The sequence below is a fragment of the Emydura macquarii genome, unplaced genomic scaffold, assembly GCF_026122565.2.
Source record: "Emydura macquarii macquarii isolate MOO-44397 ecotype Brisbane River unplaced genomic scaffold, CSIRO-AGI_Emac_v2 contig_1363, whole genome shotgun sequence".
In the NCBI taxonomy this organism is placed as follows: Eukaryota; Metazoa; Chordata; order Testudines; family Chelidae; genus Emydura; species Emydura macquarii.
The window spans coordinates 24152052-24175406 of NW_027131500.1; the positions used below are offsets into that span (position 1 = coordinate 24152052).

At 41.9% G+C, this 23355-nt stretch overlaps 1 protein-coding gene across 4 annotated transcripts in view; it reads left to right on the forward strand.

Moving 5' to 3' along the window:
- The first annotated feature begins 4247 nt into the window (after window positions 1-4247).
- Window positions 4248-23355, forward strand: part of SLC10A7 (solute carrier family 10 member 7) — a 185449-nt gene continuing 166341 nt past the window's right edge. For all 4 annotated transcript variants that reach the window (XM_067551942.1, XM_067551944.1, XM_067551943.1 and 1 more), the window contains exons 1-4: window positions 4248-4376; window positions 6522-6604; window positions 12525-12661; window positions 16237-16312. In XM_067551942.1, coding sequence (XP_067408043.1) covers window positions 4277-4376; window positions 6522-6604; window positions 12525-12661; window positions 16237-16312 — 396 coding nt within the window. In that variant the 5' untranslated portion in view covers window positions 4248-4276. The remainder of the gene's footprint in view (window positions 4377-6521; window positions 6605-12524; window positions 12662-16236; window positions 16313-23355) is intronic.

A 23355-nucleotide genomic window follows, 5' to 3' on the forward strand; every position in this document is an offset into this window, starting at 1 on the left:
AAGGTTTCTGAGGAGGACAGCCTTATTTCTTCCACCATGTAGGACACTTTTTCCTGCCACTCTGCTATTAAATGAGCAGACATCATTGCAGAACACAGCGTAGCAGCATAAGGGCCAGGCCTGTACCCCGATACTTGCAGGAAATCTTTCCTTTCCGCCTGTGTTACCCTCAGGAGACTGGTATCACACATGGTTGCTTAGGGAAGATGGTGAAAGTTTACAGTACCCAACCAATATAATCACTGCGTGTTATTCCCCTGCTGTGGACGGTGTCCCTGGACCCCTACACAGACAATTCCTAACCATGATATTGTTGGTATGGGTCTGGTATGCGCGTTATGGTGCCCCCCTTTTTTTTTCCTCCAGTGACACTTCACCCACACCCTTCTCCAATCCCTTTTTACCACCTCCTCCCAAACTGGTATTTGGGATAGTAATGGGGAGCCCAATGATCCTTCTTCTTGGTTATGTGTGGATTAGGGAATTTAGTGCTATACAGACTTCCCTGTAATGGATGCTAAGGCCCTTTGCTTACCATGTCTGGAATGCCACTCCGACCCGTGTGATAGGTACAAATTGGTATGCAGGTCTGGCTTTGCCTTGTGAATATGAAAGGAAGTTCTGTTTACATTGCAACATTTCTTTTACTCCATGGGGTCAGCTAACAATGGCAACTTTGTGCTTTGCTTGCCTTATAGTGGACACTTCGGTCTTCACCCCATCTTGCACTCCCACAGAGCGCCTTTCCCAGATTAGAAAGAAGAAAAAAAAACTCAGCATGACATGTTCAACAAACTAATGAATGCTTCCATGGCTACTGACACAGAGCTCAGAGCCTGGAGGATGTCCTTGCCAGAGAAACTAAACATGGACATGGAACACAGAAAATCAGCACAGGAGCATGCAACGCAACAGAAGAGGTTGTGTATTATGAGGGATCAGTCTGACATGCTGAGGTATCTGTCCTGTCATTGCTCTTTCTGGAGCTCTACCAGACTCCCTCTACAGCCCCTCCAAAACGCTCAACCAACAAGCACTTTCTTACCAGCTCCCACCCCCAAGCGCTCTAGGAGGAGGTTTAGCAGGGTGCAGTATATGCTCCACTCCATGCTAGCGGAGGGGAGCAGAAAGAGAGAACAACCCCTTTAAGAACTGGGAATGTGCGTGCTTTGCTGTCTAAATAGTCATACTTTGCTCTGAATGGCCAAACAGCCTGATGAGAACGTTAAATTATCTTCCTTTCCTCCCACTGAAACGGGTCACGAATAAAACTGTACTGCTTTAAAAAACATTTCTCTTTATTCATTGACAGCTTGGGGATTGTCGGTGGGGAAAGAAGATTGTGGCCAATGGTGCGAGGGTGAGGGATGGGAAGGCACAGTACTGACAGAGATGTACATTACTGCGGTTCATTCCAAAATGGGTTTTCAATGGTTCCCCGAGGCACAGTGCTCCATGGTTGGCTCTTAGTGTAGCATTGGAATCTGGCTGCTCAAAATTAGTGGCCAGCCTATCAGCCTCCATGACCCAACCTGGGGGAACTTTTCCTCCTTTGTTTCACAAACATTATGGAACACACAGCAGACAGAGATAACAGTTGGGATGTTGCTTTCATTGAGGTCTAATCTAGTGAGCAAGCTGCGCCATCTTGCCTTTAAGCTGCCAAATGCACATTCCGCCACCATTCTGCACTTGCTGAGCCCATTATTGAAATGCTCCTTCTCGCTGTCCAGGTGCCCAGTATAGGGCTTCATTAGCCGGGGGAGCAAGGGGTAGGCAGGATCCCCTAGGATCACTATTGGCATTTAAACATTGCCAATATTTATTTTTTAGTCAGGGAAGAAAGTGCCCCCCTGCATCTTTTTAACAGACCTGAGTTCCTAAAGATGTGCACATCATGCACCTTTTCAGACCACCCCACACTGATGACGATGAAACCCCCCTGTGATCCACAAGGGCCTGCAACACCATTGAGAAGTATCCCTTCCAGTTTATGTACACTGTGGCAAGGTGGTTTGGTGCTAAGATAGGGATATGTGTGCCATCTTTCCCCCCCCACAGTTTGGGAATCCCATTGCGGCAAACCCATCCACTATATCCTGCATGTTTCCCAAAGTCTATTAATGGCCCCACACACTTGCATCACAGCAGCTCCCACGGTGGATTTACCAACTCCAAATTGATTCCCAGCTGACCAGTATCAGTCTGGGGTTGTTACGTTCCACAAAGCGATGGCCACTCGCTTCTCCACTGTCATAGCAGGTCTCAGATGAGTATTCATGTGCTTCAGGGCTGGGGACAGCGCTGCGCAAAGTGGCCTTTCGCATACAAAAGTTCTGCAGTCACTGATCATCATCCCACACCTTCATAACGATGCAGTCCCACCAGTCAGTCCTTGTTTCCCAGGACCAGAACCGGCTCTCCACCAATTGAAGATGTTGCATGACAGCCTGCAGCAAATAGAAATTGTTTCACTCTATGGCTTGTAGCAGAGCAGCCTCAGTAACATTGCAATTTTCCACGCTGTGGGTCCTGTCTTGGCCTTGAAAATACTGCAGGATATGTCATGAGGTGTTTGCGACGCCACGATAGTGCAGAGCCGAACGGGCTCCATGTCTCTCCGGCAATGGCGTGCGTGCAACAGAGACTGAAGGGTTTACAAAAATGGCACGAAAAAGCATTTGTTCGTTTGTTTGGGACAAGAGGAGAGTGGGAGAGAGCATGTTGCATCATGGGAGGACGACAACTTTCCCAAAAGCCTGTGCGTCTAGTTGCACTGTGGGATAGCTACTCATGGTGCACTGCTTTGTCAACCCAAGTGTGGCTACTGGGGACGCAATACCGCGACGCAATGAGTGTGGTGTGATCACGCTCCTTCAGCTTCTAAAATTCAGCAGGTGAAAGTCGATTTAAAATAAATCAACTTCACTTGGCAGTGTAGACATACCCCCAGTTGACCAGAAGCAGCAACTGGTTAAACCTCTTTTGGAAGGCCCTAATTCTGGTCTCCTGGTTGCAGAAAAGCTTGCTGTGATGGTAGAACCTGGAGGTGACAAACACTGAAACTTCGTGCTGGGAGTTTTGGCTGGTGTAGCCGTCCAGGCAATTAGTGGCTACAGGAGGGATCCATGCTCTTCTTGCTGTGTAGTTGAAAGAGCCCAGAAAGACCCGTGGATCAAGGTCTCTTTCATACTTTGTAGGGTAATTCACTCTTACATTTGATCAATTTTTGGAGCCTGAGACTTCCTTCTTTGCCAAAAATTATTTGTCCCCCATTCAGCACCCACACACACCATTGCTGATACAGCCTAGTCTGCTCCGCACACGGGGGTTTTCTACATCCCCTGCCACCAACAAAGACAGGAGTCCTTCCAGCAACCGCCCAACCAGCCTCCCGTTGCAACCGCGCCCGCTTGCTCTGCCAAGGAAGGCCGGGGGAGTCTCGCGCACGTGCTGCCGCTGTGCCTGTGCCCCTGACGCTGCTCCCGCGGAAGCGGCGAGCCCCGCGCGCCCAGTCACTTCCCCACACAGCTGCACTTGAGAAGCGCGCGCGCGCGCTCCTCCCCGCCGGCTCTGCCTGTCCGCCCCGAGGCCGAACAACCCGAGTCACCCCTCCCCCCAGCTCGCACGTCAGACGCCGGGCGTCACGCGGACCACATTGTAATGTATCAAAAAAGCGCGCAGCCCCCGAATCGCTGCCTAGCGCCCAGGCACCGGTCCCGGCCCCGGCCCCGCCGCCGGGAAGGGGCTTCCCGTTCCCTGGCTGGCTGCTCCCAGCCCAGGCGGTAGGCGCGGCTGGCCGCAGCTGCTCGGCGCTCCCGGCGCGCTGGCCGGGCTGCAGCCGGGGCCTGCCTGAGCGAGCGGAGCGGAGCGGCCGCCGGCGGGGCTGGTCGCGTAATACGGTGCCCGGCCGGCAGCAGCGGCCGCTGCAGGAGCCCGGCCGTTCGTGAGCCCGCGCGGTGCCCGGCCGCCGGCCGGCCGGCGTTTTCCCGGAGCCGCCCGGCCCCGCAGTTGCCGCGAGGGGCTGCGGCGGGAGCTGGTGCGGGTCTATTAGCAGGCGCGTGGTAGAGATGGCGGCTCTCGCTGGGACTCTCCCTGTCACTGGATCCCACTCCCGGCTGCTGCCCGCCGCGGCTGCCCCGCTCCGACTCCGAGCCGGCCCTGCCGCGCGCCCGCCCGCCCGCCCTGTGCAGCAGAGCCGCCGCCGCCGCCGCCCTCGCCGGCCAGGAGGGGCCCCAGGGAAGCGCGGGGCGCCCCGTCCCGCGCCCGGCCCAGCATGGGGCTGCTGGAGAGGAGCAGGAAAGAATGGTTCATTCTCGGCATCGCGCTGGTCATCGCCGTGGCTAAACTGGAGCCCGCCGTGGGGGCGAAAGGGGGTAAGTCTGGTCACTTCCCAGCCCAGCCGGTGCCTGAGGCCACGCGAGCCCAGCTACTGCGAGGGGGAGCGGGCAGGAGGCATGGAAAGGGGGCTTGCGGTGCGCCGGGGAGGGGTCCCAGTGCAGCCCCCGCTCCGCTGGTTTGTTTGCAGACAAGGCAGGGGCTGAGCGGGGAAGCTGCCCTTGCTGCAGATCCCTTGTAGGGGGTGAAGCAGAACAACCGGAGAGCCGGGCTCCGGGGTCCCTTTCAAGGCACAGCATCACGTTGCCCCAGAAATGTAGCCTTGCTCAGCCAAACCCTGCTCCCAACCTGGCCTTTGCTTCCATTTACTGCGTAAAAATCCCACCCCAGGCGGGCGTTTCGGTGCGCGCGTTATGGGCCGTGGCGTTCAGGCTGCTGCTGCCCCCCAACACAGGGTTTCATTGAGGCTCCAGGGCACTCACTGACACGTTGCACTGAGACCTCCCGGGCCCGACTTCCGTGTGCTGGAATTGAATGGCGAGACAGTGCTAGCCGCCAGCACAGCCCTGCTCAGTCAGGAAAGGTTGATTTTTCTACAGCTGTCAAACTTGAAGAGAAGTTTAACAAAATGAGTGAGGTTATCACTATCTCAGTGAAATGAACACTGTAGAATCCCTCATCACAAGAGAGAGGAGACACTTTAAGAACGACCTAAAATGAGTCCAGAATTAAAGAACTTACTTCCAAATGAGTGACCCTTGGCAATTCCCTAAGAACTGGTGAAATAATGTTTACTCAATCCCAAGTTGTAAACGATAGCAGATCATCTTATACAGGATATGTTTCAAATGTGGGGAATCCAGTCTTGCTAGTGCAATTAAAAAAAAAGTTAAATTCCTTCTTTATATAGAAAATCATCAGTAAATATTAATATGTATGGACTGTATCTTAAGCCTCAGTCATAATCTAAAACCTTAATATAGCCACTGAGGTGTCAATGTCAAATAAAAGCTAACAATGTTGAAACTTTGAAATATGTAGAGTTTATGCAATTGCATGTTATTGTTTACCTTCAGTGTGCAAACTTTAATGAGAAATGCAATGCTTAAACATCAAACAGGGCTCATGTTTTTGTTCAAATATCAAAACATAATAGATTTTAAAAACCATTTATTTGGAGACACTGGACTGAAATCCTTCCTAATTCTTATATTTGTTTCTGTGACACCCACATCCTGTGTTTCATGTGTTTCAATGGCAGCAGAATATTTATTCTGAGAGTTTTCCCCAAATAACTTTGAAATTTAGATCAGCAGGTGGCAACTGAGAGGAATCTACTAGATTTATGGAAGCTATAGCCCTATCCTCATAGTTATATGCGCTATGCTTTGAGTTTTGCTACATGTACTTTTTAATCAAAATGATATATTTCTTGAATATCCCAAGTAGACTCACTTGCTGATTTAGACGTTCCTCTTCATAAGGTATTGGTTACTAATACCTTTTCGTTACCCTGGGGTAGATTCAGTTATAGAAACTTCTTATTAATTTTTGTATAGTGTCCATGTAAGATGATTCAGTGGGGTTCATTTGGAGGTGGAGGGGTCTGACCACGCAGATCTGACTGCTGGATTGGGACCTCCTTAGTATGTTTAGAAATCATGTACGGCTTGTGTGTGCCAATATGATGCAAGTCTGTGTTGGGGATTACGTGGCACTACAATGCCCCAGGGAGCACTTGGGGGGAGGGGTGCAGCTTGATTTCCACTGTCCAGCCAGCCAGGCCTGCTGGCTGGTACACGTTGCAGTTCTGACTGACCCATATGTGTGCAGCCCAAAGGTGGGGGAAGGCTCCTTGTTGCCCCTCACCACTTAATATTTCTGAATTAAGGCAAGGCATAATCTGCCTCATGTAACAAACAGGTATTGGTTACATAGGCATACTTTTCACTATATCATGCCTAATCACTATTAGTCTTAATTAGTCTTGTTTGTTTTTGTTTTAAAATAAGTATGACATTCACTTAAATAGCAAAACTTAGTCTTTTAAAACAGACTAATGAGCAAAAGAACTCCAAATATTTCTTTACATTCTGAAATATTTAATTACATTGGTGTATTATATCTTTTTGTAGTGTCATCTCCTTCAGTGGTTCACTTTGTTTTTGTGTTTGTTTTTTCAGGACCACTGAAGCCAGAAATTACCATAACATACATTGCTGTTTCAGCTATATTCTTTAACAGTGGACTCTCATTAAAAACTGAGGTACTGTAAATACATTCTCATTGGTTCTTCTCATTTTATTTTAAAAGTTCCGGCTGCTCTTCAACATGCCTGAATGTAGTTAAACTCATCAAATTACTGATAAGTTTTTGTTGATTTTGTAGAACCAACAAAAATGGAACCATGTGAAAGTTACATGTGTACATAATTAGTTTGTTTAAAAACAATTCCACAGGGCAGGAAGAGGAGAGGAGCAGGGCATACTAAGTGAAATTCACTCACCTGTGGAGGGTCTGCAAAAGACCCTTTATTGCTGTAGAAATCGCACAGTAGGTCTCTGTGGAGATTGAGATTAAAAGGGTGTAAATGGAGCCTACAGGCCTCTTAAAAACAATGCAGAGGGGTTAGCATCATCCCCAAATGGGGCTGGTGGAGCAAGTAGCTATAGGGTCAGTCCATGCTTTTGAGGATCCAGTGGCTTCAAACTGCTGCAGAGGTGGACACCTAAGGGGTGTAGCAGCTGCTACCCCTTTTTATTGCCTGGAATAGTGGTTACAGAAGAGTTTCTCTACAGCTGCATGGCCTGACTATGGGTTGGGAACAGTTTCTTAGGTTCTTTTGTATTCAGCTGTGCTTGGTTGAATGCTGAACTTCAAAGGCATATGGCTGCATTTGTGCTATGACTCTGCTGCCTCACTCAGCAGTGCGACAGTGGTGCCTGAGACTGTTTTAATTCTTACTTCCACTTTATTTTTCAGAAAAGAAAAATTGGTGGGGAAATAAGTCTCCTGTACCTTAAGGAAAGGAAATGGTGCCTAGTTGCCTTAAAAGCTTTGGTGACTGGATGGAGGGATGGATCAGTTTTCTGTCAAATTTGTCTACCAGCGCATCTCAAGTGGCCCTACTTTAAAGAGAGCCTTTGCAGTTCTCTGCCAGTCCAGCCTCTCTGTTCCTTTTCACTTTCTTGACTGATTTGATCTGTTACTTAAGAGGATAACTTAAATAGCTCCTAATTCACCTACTTAAGTAAGCAGTTTAGTTAGCTGCAAAGCAATAATGAAATTTGGCTAATAATTTGGCTAATACTTAGTGCTAGGGTTTGACAAATCTACTTATTTACTCACCTTTAAGTGGGAAGCTTGTCTTGACTATTGAGCCAAGATATATTACTGAATTCTGCAGAATTTAAACTTTCATTTTTTTAAAAGTGAACAGACTTATGGTTGTGACGACAACCTTCCAAATGGGGCCATGTCTGAACTAATGCCACCCTGAATGTGCAATCAGATAGCTGCAATGAGGCCGACCAAAGTTATTAATTTCACTGCTGCCATAACTGGGCAAAACCATGAGAATTGACGGTGGGGCTGGGAGCTATTTCAGAAGCCTGTGGTCATCAGTGAAACTGTCAAGAGTCATGTCATTTTCATCCTTCCACATGGAAAACCAATTGATACTAACAGAAACTAGCACTGAAGTTGATCACGTGAAGAAGACCCAAAAACAGTGGCTGAGAAGTGGTAGTGTAGTGGAGTTCTCTTCTCCCAGCAGCCAGGAATTCCTGGAATGCAAAGAAATGGAAAGGTCCTCTTTCCTTTTGGTAATTTGAAGTCTTGAAGCTTCAAATTCATAAAACAACTGCTAACTGTAAGCTGATAAGGGAGATGGAGCCCCATGCCTGGTTCAGAGACAGTACTGTGGTAGACATGCCAGCGAGTAAGGACGGCAGAGGGGTTTGGCTCCTGGATCTGGCTGGTGAGGCACCCACCCCACCCCAACATTTTTTTAATCTTACCTTCGTCTGGTAGGTTTAGTGCTTGGCAAGTTAAACCCCTAATGAACTTTTCAAGCCCAGTTTTGGATATGGCATCATTTCACCCAAGGATCTCAAAGCAATTTATAAACATGAATTAGGGCACGTCTACCTACAGAAGTATGTTGACCTACGTTATGTTAGCATACAGACATGGCAGTAATTAAATCGCTTTTGCATGTCCACACTACGTTCCTTATGTCGGCAGTGAGCATCCTAACCAAGACCGCTTGTATTGATTATGCCGTCAGTGTGGGGCATTGTGGGATGGCTTCTGAAAGCCAGCAACAGTTGACGTATGTAGTGCAGTGTCTACACTGACCCTACATCGATCTCAACCTTAACTCTACGCTGCTGGTGGAGATAGAGTTATTAAGCTGGCATAGCAGGGCAGTTATGTCAGCGGGAGCAAAATTTTAGTGTAGATGCTTGCTTAGTTAGGTTGACGCAAGGCAGCATACATCAACCTAACGCTGTTGTGTAGACCAAGCCTTAAGCTTGTATGGTAGGTTGTATTCAGACCCATTTATCTGATCTCAAATTATTGGTAAAGGTTCACAATTATTTGTACTTGGGTCCATGTCCCATCAATAAGCAGCACTTATAAAAGTCTCTCTGCTGTGATGATGGCAGGAGAAGAAAGAGAAAGAAGAGGAAATTTGAACTATTGTTTCTAGTAGCTATTAAATTCTAAAATATTCATGAAAAATTCTTGGAATGGTGGATTATTTTAGCATTGAGATGCAATGGGGCATGTCTTATTAGTTCTGTAGTGTATCCTTCTGTGTTTTGAGAAGAGTGAGGTATAATCCGAAAGTATAGGTCTTAATCAATTAATATTTTAATGTTACAGTATTATGTTGAATTGCAGTGCAAGTTATTTTTCTTTTTTGTTTTTATCAGTTCTTGACTGTGTGCATGTGTATATATTGGCATCATGGTGTTTTTACATTTGTTCATTTTAATGGAGCAAGCATTCAGTATATTCTGCAAAATCTGTACAAATTTTATGTTAGCAACCAACAAAACATTCACACTTGCAGATTTTTATTTTGGTTTATAAACTGAAATATGCTGGGTTTTTTAAAGATTTATCTGGAGTCAGTGTCCTCAGGAAAAGAGAGTTTGTGTTTAACAATGCTATTGTAAATGTGGAAGTTGTTTACAAAGCAGTGGACAACTTACTGGTATAGCTCTGTTTATGCACACACAAAAAGCATCTTGGTTATGTTTACAGAAACATGAATTACCATAAATGGCAGAGATAATTTTATAGTTTTAGTAATAAGTCTTTGGTCACGTCACATGAGCAGAATATTTGCCCGTACTTCACCATCACGCCCATTCAACTTTCAGTTTATTGACTAATTTGGCCTTTGAAAGAATTCCCTTTGCTAAGTCCCCACAGACCTATAACTTGAAATCATGTTCTTGAATGTCTGTTTAAAGTCTACAGCTGTATAGGGCCATTGAAAAGGGTTTTGCTATGTGTGTGTATTGAAACCACAAAGGCCATTTTACGCTCACTGGCCTAATTAGAGCTTAGGGTGGAGCTATGGGAGCTGTGGAAGCTTGGGAGGCACAGAAACACCCTGAATGTCCTGATATGTTGGGGGAGATTGCATAGCCTTCTCTGTTGGCTTGTGCAGGGAGGGATGGGGCTGTGGTTTGGCACTTTACCCTGCCCATCTCTGCATTTTGGCAAGTGCAATTCTGACACACCTTTTTGTGGGGCATACAAAAGGGTCGAGGCTCCTTGTTCACTCCCTTCCTTTGCAACCATGACCGTGAGTGAGACAATATGATCCAAAATGTATCCTTTGTAAGGGTGGGTTTTTTTTATATTGCTCAGTTTTCATTATAGTTCCTTATAGGGCATTTCTCAAGAGATATAAGATAATGGAAAAGAAAACTATTGACAACTGTACAATACTGAAATAAAGAATGGAGCTCACCCTATCCATATAGATTGGCTCCAGTCTCCTGACTGATTATAGGGTGAATGTGACATTGCTATCCAGATCCCACTAGGGATCTTGGACTGGCCTAGTGAATAATTTGCAGTGAGACAGAACTTTTTGGATCTGGCAAGAAATAAGATGGAATGTACAAACGTGTCAGATAATTCTCTTACTCTGACTATTTGGGATTTTATCATATGTAATAGCTTTTAAAAAAAAATCTTGCCTTTAATTTTGCCTTTAAAATAATTATACTTTAATCACCTCCTGTATTCTCTCCCTGCATCTGGTAATTTAAAAAAATTCTTTCTTTTGTTTGTGGTAAACCCTCTATTCATCTTTGTTCTCCTTGTTGAAGAAAAGATGATCTAGTATTGTACTGTGAGGAGTCTATTTGTAGTGCAGTAGTTGATATGCGGTGCTGGTTAAGAAGATTCTATTCTAATGCATCTTCACAAATTACACTGCACGGAGATCAGTGTCTCATGGATAAAGAGGTCCTCTTCTATAGGCTGCCATTAGTCTTATTGAAGATTTTTTATTTTTTTTAAATATCTTCATTTCTTAAAGGTCTTCTATGTTTAAACACAAAATGAATATATTGTATCTTTTGTGGTAATATTGTGAAAGTGTAAATTATAAACCCCTGTTTTCAGGGCTATGTGACTTCCTGAAAACACCTTTTAAAGGGCCAAGGGGGCTGATTTTCAGATCAAATGAGGATTTTTTTTTTTAAAGTCAGGTTTGGGGGAGACACTTTTGTTAAGAGAAAGCAAAAATACATTACAAGGATCTGATGCTGAATCCCTTATACTTCTAAAACCTTTATTTTTTTCAGTGGGAGATTGGGTAGATAAAGATGCATTATTTTACCTTAGTGTGGTTCTTAAAGCTTGTTTGTTTGCTTTATTTAAAGCTTGCCTCTTTTCTAAGTTGGCTAAATTTTAAAATTAAAAATGTCAACAGGCACTTACTACTTAATCTGTTTGGAAAAGTGTCTGCTGCGAGCTGACAAAAGTTTACATTTTAAAAAGTGACCACTGTGCATATGCATTGAACTACACTTTCTGCATATTTTTATGTGTCTGGCATATCTAACTTAAGATACCTGAAGAAATCTAACAAATGAGCTTTCTCATGAGAGTTACGTTAGACATCAGTTAAGTAAACACACTGACAAAAGGACTGCAGTGTTCTTCTGAGAGAGAAAGCTAAATAAGTTAGGTTGATCCTTCATACTTTTCCATTCAGATTTATTACACTCAGAAGGAGTTGATCTGACCACAAGACTTTTTTTTGTATAAAAGGAAGTGTGTACACAAAAACTACTAAGCGTATTTTTGTACAACAAGAATACTAATGCAAAGAGACACACGGTTACGAGGAAAATATGTAATAATCCTTAGCCATCCTTGTGAAGTGCTTTGAGATCCTCTGATGGAAGGTGCTGTGTAATAGCAAAGTCTTATTTATTTTTCCCACATCCAGCTGAATTTTGCTCCTGGTTTCTCTGAATTTTCTTGCTTTTGTTAATTTATTACAGCCTCAGCTTTCTTTCTGTGTAGCTTTTCCCCATCTTAATATAACAAATTTGCTGTCAGTGATTCTGGGGTATAATGTTAGTTGGTAAGCGTTTCTGCGATGCTGAAGAAGTAAAAAACGACATTGAATTAATTTGCTTCCTGAATTTTAACTCTTTGATACAGAAAGCATACCTGTAATTCTTTCTACAGTGTAAGGTCCTTTTTCATTGGCAAGCAGGAGACTTACACTATTGTTGGTTCTGTTTAGACTAGAGAAATTTTTAAAACTTTCTCCCAGTTGATAACATTAGTTCACCTCCCTTGTGGTATTAACAGTGAGATCCCGCCTTAGTGTAGACAGACTGTCAGCCTAATCAACACAGTTCTTGAAAGGGTGACAGAGCTAGAGACCTTTCTGCACTAAACTACCATGATGGGAACTGTATTGGTGTTGGCAACAGTGGGAAATTTTTTGACAAAAGACCCTATAGTAGACAGAGTCTTAGCGTTAATGGGACTTGCTTATTGAAGAGGAGAATAGACTTCTAAAAGACTTAAAAGAGATGCCTGCATTTTTGTCTTACTATAAAGGTAACCCTAAACTACACATAAGTGAACCTACCTTCACTGTTATGACCGCAGCTTCCTCTCTCCTTGTTTTGCAGGAACTGACAAGTGCTTTGATGCATGTGAAACTACACCTTTTTGTCCAGATCTTTACACTTGTGTTCTTCCCAGCAGCAATATGGCTTTTTCTTCAAGTATTATCAGTCACACCTATAAATGAATGGCTTTTAAAAGGGTATGTATAAGTGTATTAGAGTGAAATATATTTATGGCTATTTCTTAAGGGCTGCTCTACAAGTAATATGTATTTAACAGTTATATAATGAAGAGATTTCACTGTGTACTTTCATGCTTTGACACTTGCTATTGAAAAAGCAGTACACACAAGATTATCCTTTTAGAATCATGGTCTCATGTTTAGAAAGGCTTGTCAGCTAATTTCGTAAGTAGGGAACTTGCAACAGATCAGCTTTCTCTTTGACAAGCCGTTTGTTGAAGCTGCTATGCTAGATTTCAAGAAGTATGGAAAAAAAGAAAATGATTGCTGGAAAGAAGCTTAAATCTATGAATGCATGTAAAACACATGCCATATATTGTGCTTTTTAAAAATATTTTGTGTATTCAGCATCACACTGTACACATCCAGTTAATTGTTCAATATTAGTTCTGCTAAGTTATGAAAAAAGAATATTAGAGTTTTTATGTTGGAACAAATCTTTTTTTCTTTGAAGTGGTGAAATAAGTAGTGGCTCTGATCATGAAAATAATAGGTATTTCTCTTAAATTAATTTCTCTAATCTCCAAACAAATGTTTACAACAGATACAAAGGGACACAATAGATGATATAATAATGAATAGTACAGAAAATCCTAACATAGAGACGCATCAAAATCAAACATAGATGGCAAGAACCATCAGGCTTTGCTGTGTAGTTAAAATATAAATATAACCTATTGTGTTAGAAATATCCCAGTTGTAACTAGAGAGTGGTGCTTCTCCATCCACTGGAACGAAATCCCATTGTTCCAGTAGTGTGATGTTGCATTAGGACAATCCCCCATCTAAATATTTTAGGTGTAAAGCTGCTCGTGCGTGTGCGCGTGTGTGTGTTTTGTTTTGTTTTCTTCAAGTTCAGGTCCTAAAATAGAACTGTTGCTTTTTTGTTTTTCCCCAAAAGTATTTCTCCAGACAGTTCTACTTTTCTAAGTGTGAAGTGGTGCACATGTTACAAGTGACATTAAATTTGAGACCACAAAACATCATTTAGGAAATGTTAGTGCTGTTTCTCATAATGTCAGTAGATCAGTTGGAGTAGAAGCATGCCAGTATATCAGAATTAATTTAGACTTGGTGAAGCATAAAAACAATTACAAATTGTGCAAATGTTTTGCACCTGCAAGACCAGTGACAGGCTTCCTCATTGTCATAGCCTGTCAAAAGTCAGTCCTAACGCAGAACAGTCTCAGCTGCTAGACTGCGAAGTGCAAGGAGTTTTGATTCCTCTCTTCTCACACTCTACATTGCCATCCCCATTCTCTTTTTTTTAATGACACTTTTCCTGCCACTTTTGTTTAGTTCTTAAGGGATGCAGTCTTATCTTAATACACAGTGGTATACAGATACAACTCCTAAACACCATTTTTCCCCTTCACATTCACACTTACGGCCATTTTTACACAGGGAACTACTGAGCAAATGTGCTTTTTGGGAAGCTTAAAAATGCTTCACAAATACTCATAAAATCATTCTGACGGTCATTTCTGTTTTGACAGTGTTTTATCTTTTATTACAACTGGCCTATTGTATGGGGGTTTCACACAAAGAATGCTCATGATAGAGAAGTAATGGAAAATTATTTTAAAAGGGTGCTTTCTTTGTGAATACTGCTCTTCAGAATGCTCGACAGTCAAGCAGCAGTTGTATGCAAGGGAAGGGGAAAGCTGTATGCTGCAGAAGGGGAAAACTCTGTGGGAGCTGTAGGCCCTTTGCAAAGCGTACAGGACAGGGAGAGTAGGGGAAACCAGAGCCACTGAGTTTGGTCATTATTTAAACAAACAAATTGGATAAAATGGAGGGCCTTTTAAATGTTAGGTGATTTTGGATCAGATTCTGCCTTGCGCTTATGTGGGCAATTGAGGGTGGGTTAGGGGAGGATGCAACCTCTTGCACAGTCTGCTTAAGGGCTAGGCTGAACTACTGCCTCTGTTTTGTGGAACGCTTTGATGGCTTTATCCCTGCTCTCCAGAGACACTAAAGTATCCCCAGTCAAGATGGACAGGGGTAGGAGGAGGTGGGGCCAGGACTTCTTTTTCACACACTACCCAGCGGAGCGAGGGTCAGGGGCTGGCAAGATCTGCTCACAATGAAGTGAAATAGTGGATTTGTTGCTGCTGTATTCCCATGAACTCCCAGAGGCATTCTGCCTCCTCTGGTAGAGTACCTCCTAGTGCTCTCTCTGGGACTGTGTGGCTCTGCACTGCTTTCAGCACAAGGCTATGCCTAAAAAGTACAACGATCAAGCCTGAAGTTGGTTTCCTGCGTTGCTTCTGTAATTAGTTAATGATTGATTCTCCTGAATATTATGAGTGACCTGAAGAAGCAACTGAATGCCTGCCTATGTTCATCTTTTGCACCATCAGCCATTTACAAAAATAAGGCTTTGGGATGCAAGCTTCAGAGATCTAGTATGTGGTAGTGTTCATTGCATATCTGAAGCAGGTGACTTCAGGGTTTCTTAATAATCAAATAGTGGTAACACATTGGCAAGTATGTATGGGTCATCATCAGGATTTGAACTCAAGACCACACACAGGCTTCTACTGCCTAATCTAATGGAATATCTCCATTATCTGGTAGAAGTAATTGGCTAGTGCTAGTGTGCTAACTTGATGTGTTGCATATAGCTCATATTAAATAATATGATAGTTTGCAGGCTATTATTTTAATAAACATGTTTTGATATGCATTTGATGTACATGCTGTTAGAAATATTTTCCATTTAGCATACAACATGCTTTTCTATAGATGAATATTGTTATAAAGGGTATTTAGAAATATGTCAGTAGAGTGATTTAAAAAATCCCATTGCAAATGTAATATCTTATTTTTGAAGTGGCTCACACATCTTCACTGAGGCTTTCTCTTTCCATATTGCAGAAATCCCTTTTCTATCAATTAGAAATGGACACACGTGCATTTCAAATCTCTCTTGATAACTTCTATTTTAACCCACCCCTTTTTGCCCTTTATTTTTTCAGGTGAGGAGCTCCATGAACTAATAATATTAAAAGAGATTTAATTAAATCAAAAAAATGTGGAGGATAGGGCATCAATATCACCATGTGCTTGTCTGCCTTTTTGGACGGGGGGAATGGGGGAGACACCATCAACTAGCCAGACTGTTCACCACCTCAAAGGAGGCACTCAACACCTTGCATGTCTGGATCCAGATAAAGTTGCTTTCCATCCGCTGCAGTTTCCTTCTCTAATAGATGTGGTATTTCAAAGCACTTTACACACATAAATAATTCAAGACTCATAACACTTTTTTGAATTGTAAGCATTATGATCTCCATGGTACAGATGGGGAAACAGAGTCACTAAGAGGTTAACTGATTTATTCAAAATCACAGAGCAGGGATGATCATAGTGGCATGGATGATAACAGAATACGTAAAAGTCTTGTTTCCGAGTGACATGCTCTAACCATTAGACAGTTGAGCTTGTGATGAATATCACTTCTGTTCAGCTTTGTTGGTTGTTTAGTGCTAGTGACTTGCAGTGAATATTGCATTTCCTTTTTTGTTTAGTTTGCAGACGGTAGGCTGCATGCCGCCTCCTGTGTCTTCTGCAGTGATTTTAACCAAAGCTGTTGGTGGAAATGAGGTGAGTTTTTATTTTATTCACAATTGATTTTATTTTTTGTAAGTTTATTTATACAAAGAGCTTTTCTGTAACCAAAATCATGCTAAAATGTACAGTCTGGTGAAATAGAGATGTTCAAAGTTAAAGCATTGGTATGAAAAAAGACAAATGTAAATTTAACCCGTAAACATCCTGTTAACATGCTGGCAAACTACTGAGACCACTGTTGCTACAAAGTGATATAAATGCATCTATCTTTCTTTTGTTATGTTGTATTGCTCCCTTCTCAACCAGTTTGTATATTTATTCATCTGTTGTATATTGTCTGAATCTTAGATAGTGAGCTCTCTGGGGCATGGACAATGTCTTGTAGTTGTTTGTACAATGCCTATTATTATGAGGCCCTAAGCCCTATTTAGGATCCTGAGGCATTAACAATACAAATAATTATTACACACAAAAAAACTATGTTAAAAGACCATTATCAGAGTTGCAATGTCAAGGGCTCAGAAGTTAGGAAATGCCAGAATAAGGTTGTATCGACAACTTTAATTCAGTCCCCTTGTGTGTATGCAGTAGGAAGCAGTCTTTAATTATATGATCACATACTGTTTTTTCTCCACAGGAGTCCTACCTCATTCAGTGCACATAATGGACAGTGCTCACTGAATGGGTAGCTGTTCAGAACTTCTTTTCCCTCCTCATTTACTGCACACTATTCAAACCCTGCTCTGAAGTCAAAATCATTAATGTCTTCTTTGGCTTTTCTGAATACTCATCACTATAGTATTTGAGTGCTTCACTTATATTAACGAGTTTATTTTCATAACACCCCTCTGAGATTGGTGGAGGAGTATTATCTCCATTTTACAGATGGAGGAATTGAGGCCCAGATTTTTATGGGACTCTAATTCTCATTTTCCAAAGGGATTTATGCACTTAGGAGTCCAAATACCATAGACAGTGTATTGGATTTAGACTCAAGTGCCTATCACCTTTCTGAAGGTGAGATGTAGGCTCCTAAATCAGTTAGACATTGTGACGCTGAGCACAGCAATGCCTAAATAGCTTTAAAAATCTGGACTAGAGAGATTAAACTGAAAAATATCAATTGAGAAGCTCTAGAACTAATTTTAGGTGCCCAGTTTGACACCTATGACCTTATTTTTCATAGCAATCTTAATTCTGGCATTTCCTAACTTTTGGGTACTTTGCAACTTTAATAGTGTTCTTAAGGTCTGGTTTTCAATGTAATTTCCTAGGTGTTGTGTTTTTGTTTTTTGTTTTTGTTTTTTAAAAGCAAGCTGGTAAAACAGAAGTTCCATCTTGTATCATTATACTGACATATTGTTATGAGGGTTAGAACTTTAGGTCCTCAGCCACTTGATAGCAATACTAGATTGTCATCCTTTGTGTGAACCAGGCTAGAGAGAGAGGAGACATATGCTTTGCCAGTGGGTTTCTCACACATTTTCTGATATCCGGATTGGTGAGGCTTGGGTGTCTTGGTTCCATACTTGGCTTTGGAGGGGAGTGTGGTATAGTGGTCATATGTAATTCTGCCTCTGTCCCCCCAAGCCTGACCCTTTCTGCTGTGTCCCCTCCAGGCTGTCCCTGTCTGTCATCTCTACCTGCCTCCCTCGCTTCTTGTCTCTTTGCCTGGCTAGTCTTAGTCTCCACCCCAATTCAGACTTCTCATCTCAATACTAATTTCCCTCACTAGCTCCTGGTTCCAGTCTTCTTCCCAGGCTCATTGTCCCAGTCTGTTCCCTCACCTTCCTCCTCACCATGTCCAGCTCTTGTCTCTTATCTGCATTCAAGTCAGGGTGTATCCTCCTCCAGACTTCCTGGACGCCAACAGTGGGAACACTGACAGCCCAGGAGAGACAGTCTCCATACTGCAGCTGCCACCCAGCTGCTGCAAATAGCAATTGCAGGGAAACTTCTGTAAAGCCCCTCCAGCTCTGGACTGGAGCATGCTCAATACAGATGGAATCGATAGAGAATTTATCTGCCAAATTCTAACAAGTTACTAGTGAGCATGTGGAAATAGAGATTTTTTTTTTGGTGTGTGTGTGGCTTATCTCTTGGCCAGATTCAGGTTCTTTTCCCTTATGGGAACAGCAAAAGGCACATGACTGATACCAGGGCAACACCCCCTGCCAAATTTCAATCCCTTGCTCCAAAGCATGGAGGTTCTAGAGCAGTGGTTCTTAACCTTTCCAAACTACTGTAACCCTGAAGCCTGAGTCCCACCCCCACGGGGCTGAGGCATGTAACTTAGTTTCATGGCGCCCCTGTGGCTCCAGGCAATTGCCTTTCTTGCCACCCCCAATACCAGCTCTGCACTTGCGACCCCTCTAAAACCCCAGGTTAAGAAACACTGTTCTAGAGCTTCTCAACTGAATGGTTATGAGAATTTTTTAACATAGGCAAAACAATGTATTTTCTCTGTCACTGAAATCACTTCTGATTTGTGAAGTTGTGTTTAATACCTGAAGCAAAATGAAGCTAAGTGCTTCATTGTGATAGTGATTGATGACTATCATCACTCCTAGCCTACTGTTGCCTCCTCAAGTACTGATTCTTCTTTTTCTTACATGGTTTAGTGGCTTTTACTGAGTTAGAGATTTGGAGCTCTTCAGTAGATTTTATAAGAGAACAGAGGGGATGGTGGATGGTTTCAGTATGTTAGCAAGAAATGTGAAGTGGTGAGTAGAGATGCCTTGTTTGAAATAGCAGGCTTTATTGAGTCTCAGTCTGGATTCAAGTACTGAGGAGAAAAAGAACCATAAGTCTTTAGAGGAAATATTACTGTGGCCTGGTGGACAGAGCACTCAACTGGGACACAGGAGACCTGGGGTCCAGTCCCATCTTTGCCACAGGCCTGCTGGGTGACTTTGGGCAATTCACTTCACTGCTTGGTGCCACAGTATCATCATCGGTAAAAAAAATGGAGATGAGGCTTACCTCCTTTGTGAAGCACTTTGAGCTCTGCTGATGGAAAAGCACTAGATAAGAAAAGCATTAGCTAAATGCTATATTTTTATTATTTTTAGGTCTAGAGAAGAGTGAATAAGTATTTGCTGAAATGCTTGAAGCAATCACTAGCACCATTAGGCTAGGAGCCACTGGGATAACTTGAGATTTTGCAACATAATCATTAGAAAACTTGGTCATGAAATTATGAAGATAGAGGGAGGATTCTTCGTTAATTTTATGAGGATCTATTTTTAAATCAGCATGTGCTAGAGGGCATACTTTTGTTGAATAAGGTAAATGGTTTTAATCTTAAGGGTAGTTTGAGTAACTAATTGAAGTGTGTTCATTGTTTCTAAATTTCAGCTGTACTGTGGTTATGGGTCCAAAACCAGGAAAATTAAAAATCCAGAGTTAGTAAAACGAGGAATTTATTTAGCAGCATAAATTGACATTTATAAAACTATAAGACCTGCCGATATTTCTGTGTGTGTTTCTCTTTTCTTCTAAAGAAACTCTACACCAAAGAATGCCCACCAATGCACTGGGTGCCCTTGATGTACATTTAAGAACACAACGATTCAGATGTTGCTGAACAGAAAACCATCCAGAGCAGTAACGCTTCTCTATTTTCTCTCCTGCACACATCAGTTGGTCACCAAACAGGTGACCCGTACAGCATAAAACTTCCATTGCACTCGACTGCTTTTGCCATCCACAATGCCTGCTCAAACAGATTAGCTTTGCAGAAAGCCTAGAAAATCAACAAACTGGGGCTATTTTGGACTTTGAGAGTCAGAGCAGTTGGAACCCTCTTCCAGCCTTTTATAGTGAGGGGGGAATCACACTTGAGGACCTCTGCTGGTTGCAACTGTGCATTATGATATGGGGGAGGCAGTCTTTCAGGTAGATGGCCTCAAACCATTTAGGGTTTTGTAGGTCAAAACCAACATCTTAGACTCCACTCCAATTTGTGAATGAATGGCAACTTGTTTAAGATATTTGGGAGCAAAAGTAGAGCTCAAAAAAAAACTTCAGGGAGCAATAAACCTGCCACTGTGTAAGAGAGAGATGGAGAAAATACAAAAAGGGTGTTTAAAGAGCAAAAGAGAAAAAGTGAGTGTAAATGTCTAGGAATCAAAGACCAATAATAAAATATTAAAATATACTGGAGTTTAGAGGCTGGCAGAAGGGTGAATCCAGGGAGACCATTAATAGGGTGGCAGAGTAACACTATTGCTTACTGCAAAGAAAATGTTGGAAGAGTTGTTCCCTTCACTTGAGTATTTGATGAGGAAGATATTGACAGTTTATGTATTTGTGAGTATCAGAGAAGAAAAACGGGAGGAGATTAATATATATGAAACATTTAAGATGCCTGTTGGATAGGGTAAAGGGCAAACAGCTAGGCTATAGATGGATAAAAGATCCTTGAGGGTTTCAAGAAAAGAGAGTAACTGTTCTCTCTCTGCAGATATTAGATGTAGGAGATGTAGTCACTATAATGGCAGTTTTTTCTCTTCCTGATTCAGGAGATGCTGCACCTGTTGCTGACTAGGAAGAGTAGCTTTTTCTAAAGGTCCCCCCAATTCATATCTAGTGGGGCAGTTGGGAGGATCCACAGTGTCAACCCATCCTCATATATACCTCAGCTCATCTCCCTTTGACAGAGGTCACACACATCTTGATGACTGGGTCATCCTGTCAACCCTCTCTCTGCTTTTGTTTCCTCCCTCCATTTGTCCTCCTCACTCATTTCCCTTTCTTCTATCATCTTCCTCTATGCACTGACACTACAAACAAAATTATATAACGTCCACTGCTTTTGTCACCAATACATTTAGTTTGTTTGGAAAACCAATTTCAGGTACAAGCCTGAAATTCATTTAATGTAAATGTGTTGCATGTAGGAACAAAACTCTGCTCACATGAATGCTGGCAAAAAATAAATACAAGATATTTACAAGGGTATTGTGAAAATGAGCCATCACGGTCTAATTTTTAATTTGAGATGTTTTTCACACTGTCTGGCTGTACCATTAATAATTTTTAGGAACTCTCTTCATTCTGGAGAAGTACTAGAAAACAATGGTCATGCAATAAAAACAAAGGATTGAAAGAGAGAGCTATTTTCAGATTCCAGTCTGGCCAACATGCCAGACTCCCTGTATGACCTTGGGTAAACTGCTAAGGGCCAGACTATTAAATATATTTAGGTACCTAAAGATGCAGAATAGGTGCATAATGGAATTTTCAGAAGCACCAAGGAACTTAACTCCCACTGATTTTTTTTTTGTAAAGCCCAGGCACTTTTGTAAATCATACAAGATGATTAGCTGCATCTATAGGCTCCTACTACTCTGGCCCTAAGTTTCTCTCTGCTTCTGTAAAATGGGGACGATCAATGTTACCAACATTACAGGGTGTTGCAAATTCATAAAAAAGCTTTGAGATCTTCAGATGGAAGATTCTTTAGAAGCGTAAAATATTATTAAAATTTGTTTGGTAGAGAGCAAATATAGTCCTTTCTTTGAAAAAAAGAGTCTGAAAATTAGATTTGTAAGTCTATCATATTTTTTTTGAAAAAACAATTTGAAATGACTTTTATGGGCAGCTTAATGACATATTTTGAAAAGTGTAATTTACTACACAAGCGCAAGGATAGTATTGCGCAGATAAATCACATCAGACAATTTGTGTTATGGAAGAATGACCCTTTACTACTTCACAAAAGGAAATCGTAGAAGTGATTTTTTTTTTGTTTTGTTTTTATTTTGACAGTTAATTAAAAAAACTGTAGTCTAAATAACACCTTAATTTTAGTCAAGTTGACCTCTTATTTTTGTATGGTCCTCCTGGATCTGTATATTCTGGACATGCTTCTTCCAAAATCAGATGCTGTATATGCAAGACAGGGTACTTGAAAATATAAAAGAATGAAATACTTTGAATGAATGAAAAAGCTAAGAAGTGTATTCCAGGACCAAGATATTTGGGGAAAGTACTAAAATTGATTTTTTAAATTTGTATATTTAAGGATGTATAAAAGATTAAACCAAACTGGAAAATGAAAGGCACGCAAATAGCATTTCAGGAAAGGAATTGAAGGGTGAATAACCATGTATGTACAAATAAATTAAAATCTAATGGTTTTAACTAATATTTTAAAATGAACTGCATGGGAGTTATCACACTGGCAAATACTGGAAAATTCCTGTTTTTATTAAAACAAACAAACAAAAAATTGAAACCTAACTACTGTAAAGTCAGAAGAAAGATATTGATTTTTGTAAAAATGTCAGAAAGCTTCTTTGGACTGTGCATCTGTACATTAACCTTTTAAAAACAAAATGCTATGAATTTAAAAGAAAGTGCAAGCCTTAATGGTTTGTTTCTTTCTCTGTACCACTATGTGGGTACACTAATATTATGACACAAGATCTTTACAGGAGATACGCATATTGCAGTGATTGGCTTTTCTCTCTAATATAAGCCTTTTGTGACTATATGTTAGGTGTTCAGGTGATCTTGCCTAAGATGTTATGAAAATGTAGCTATAACCGGGAAGTTATAGTATGTATTAATGGATATTTTTCATGTTTTGGCACATGTGGGGACAGGAGTGGGGTCAGCAAGAGGGCAAGACTAGTCCTGAAGGGCTGCATTTGAGAAAAATCTATAGTTAAGCTGCACTGTACTTATATACATGCAGAGAAATAACTGTGAGCACATGCTATGGGTATACATATGGGAGTGGCCTTATCGTTACGGAGAAGCAGTCCATCTATTGTGGTCTGGTATTATTTTCTATATATCCTAATATGTTTACTTTTTTGACCACTGCTTTGCTTTGAGCAGATTTTTTTTATTTTACTGTCAGACTGAAACTCAGTTATCTTTCCCTGGGTGGTTTGTTTGTACCCATCAGTGCATAGGAGTAGTCCAAAGTGTTACTTACAATGTGAACGTCATCTGCCACAGTGTGTATCAGTCACCTGCTCTGTTAGATGCCTCTAAAGTGCCTCACAGTCTTCTCAAGTCTTGACGAAAGAAAAAAATGTTGACATCTGCAATTTTTTCTCCCA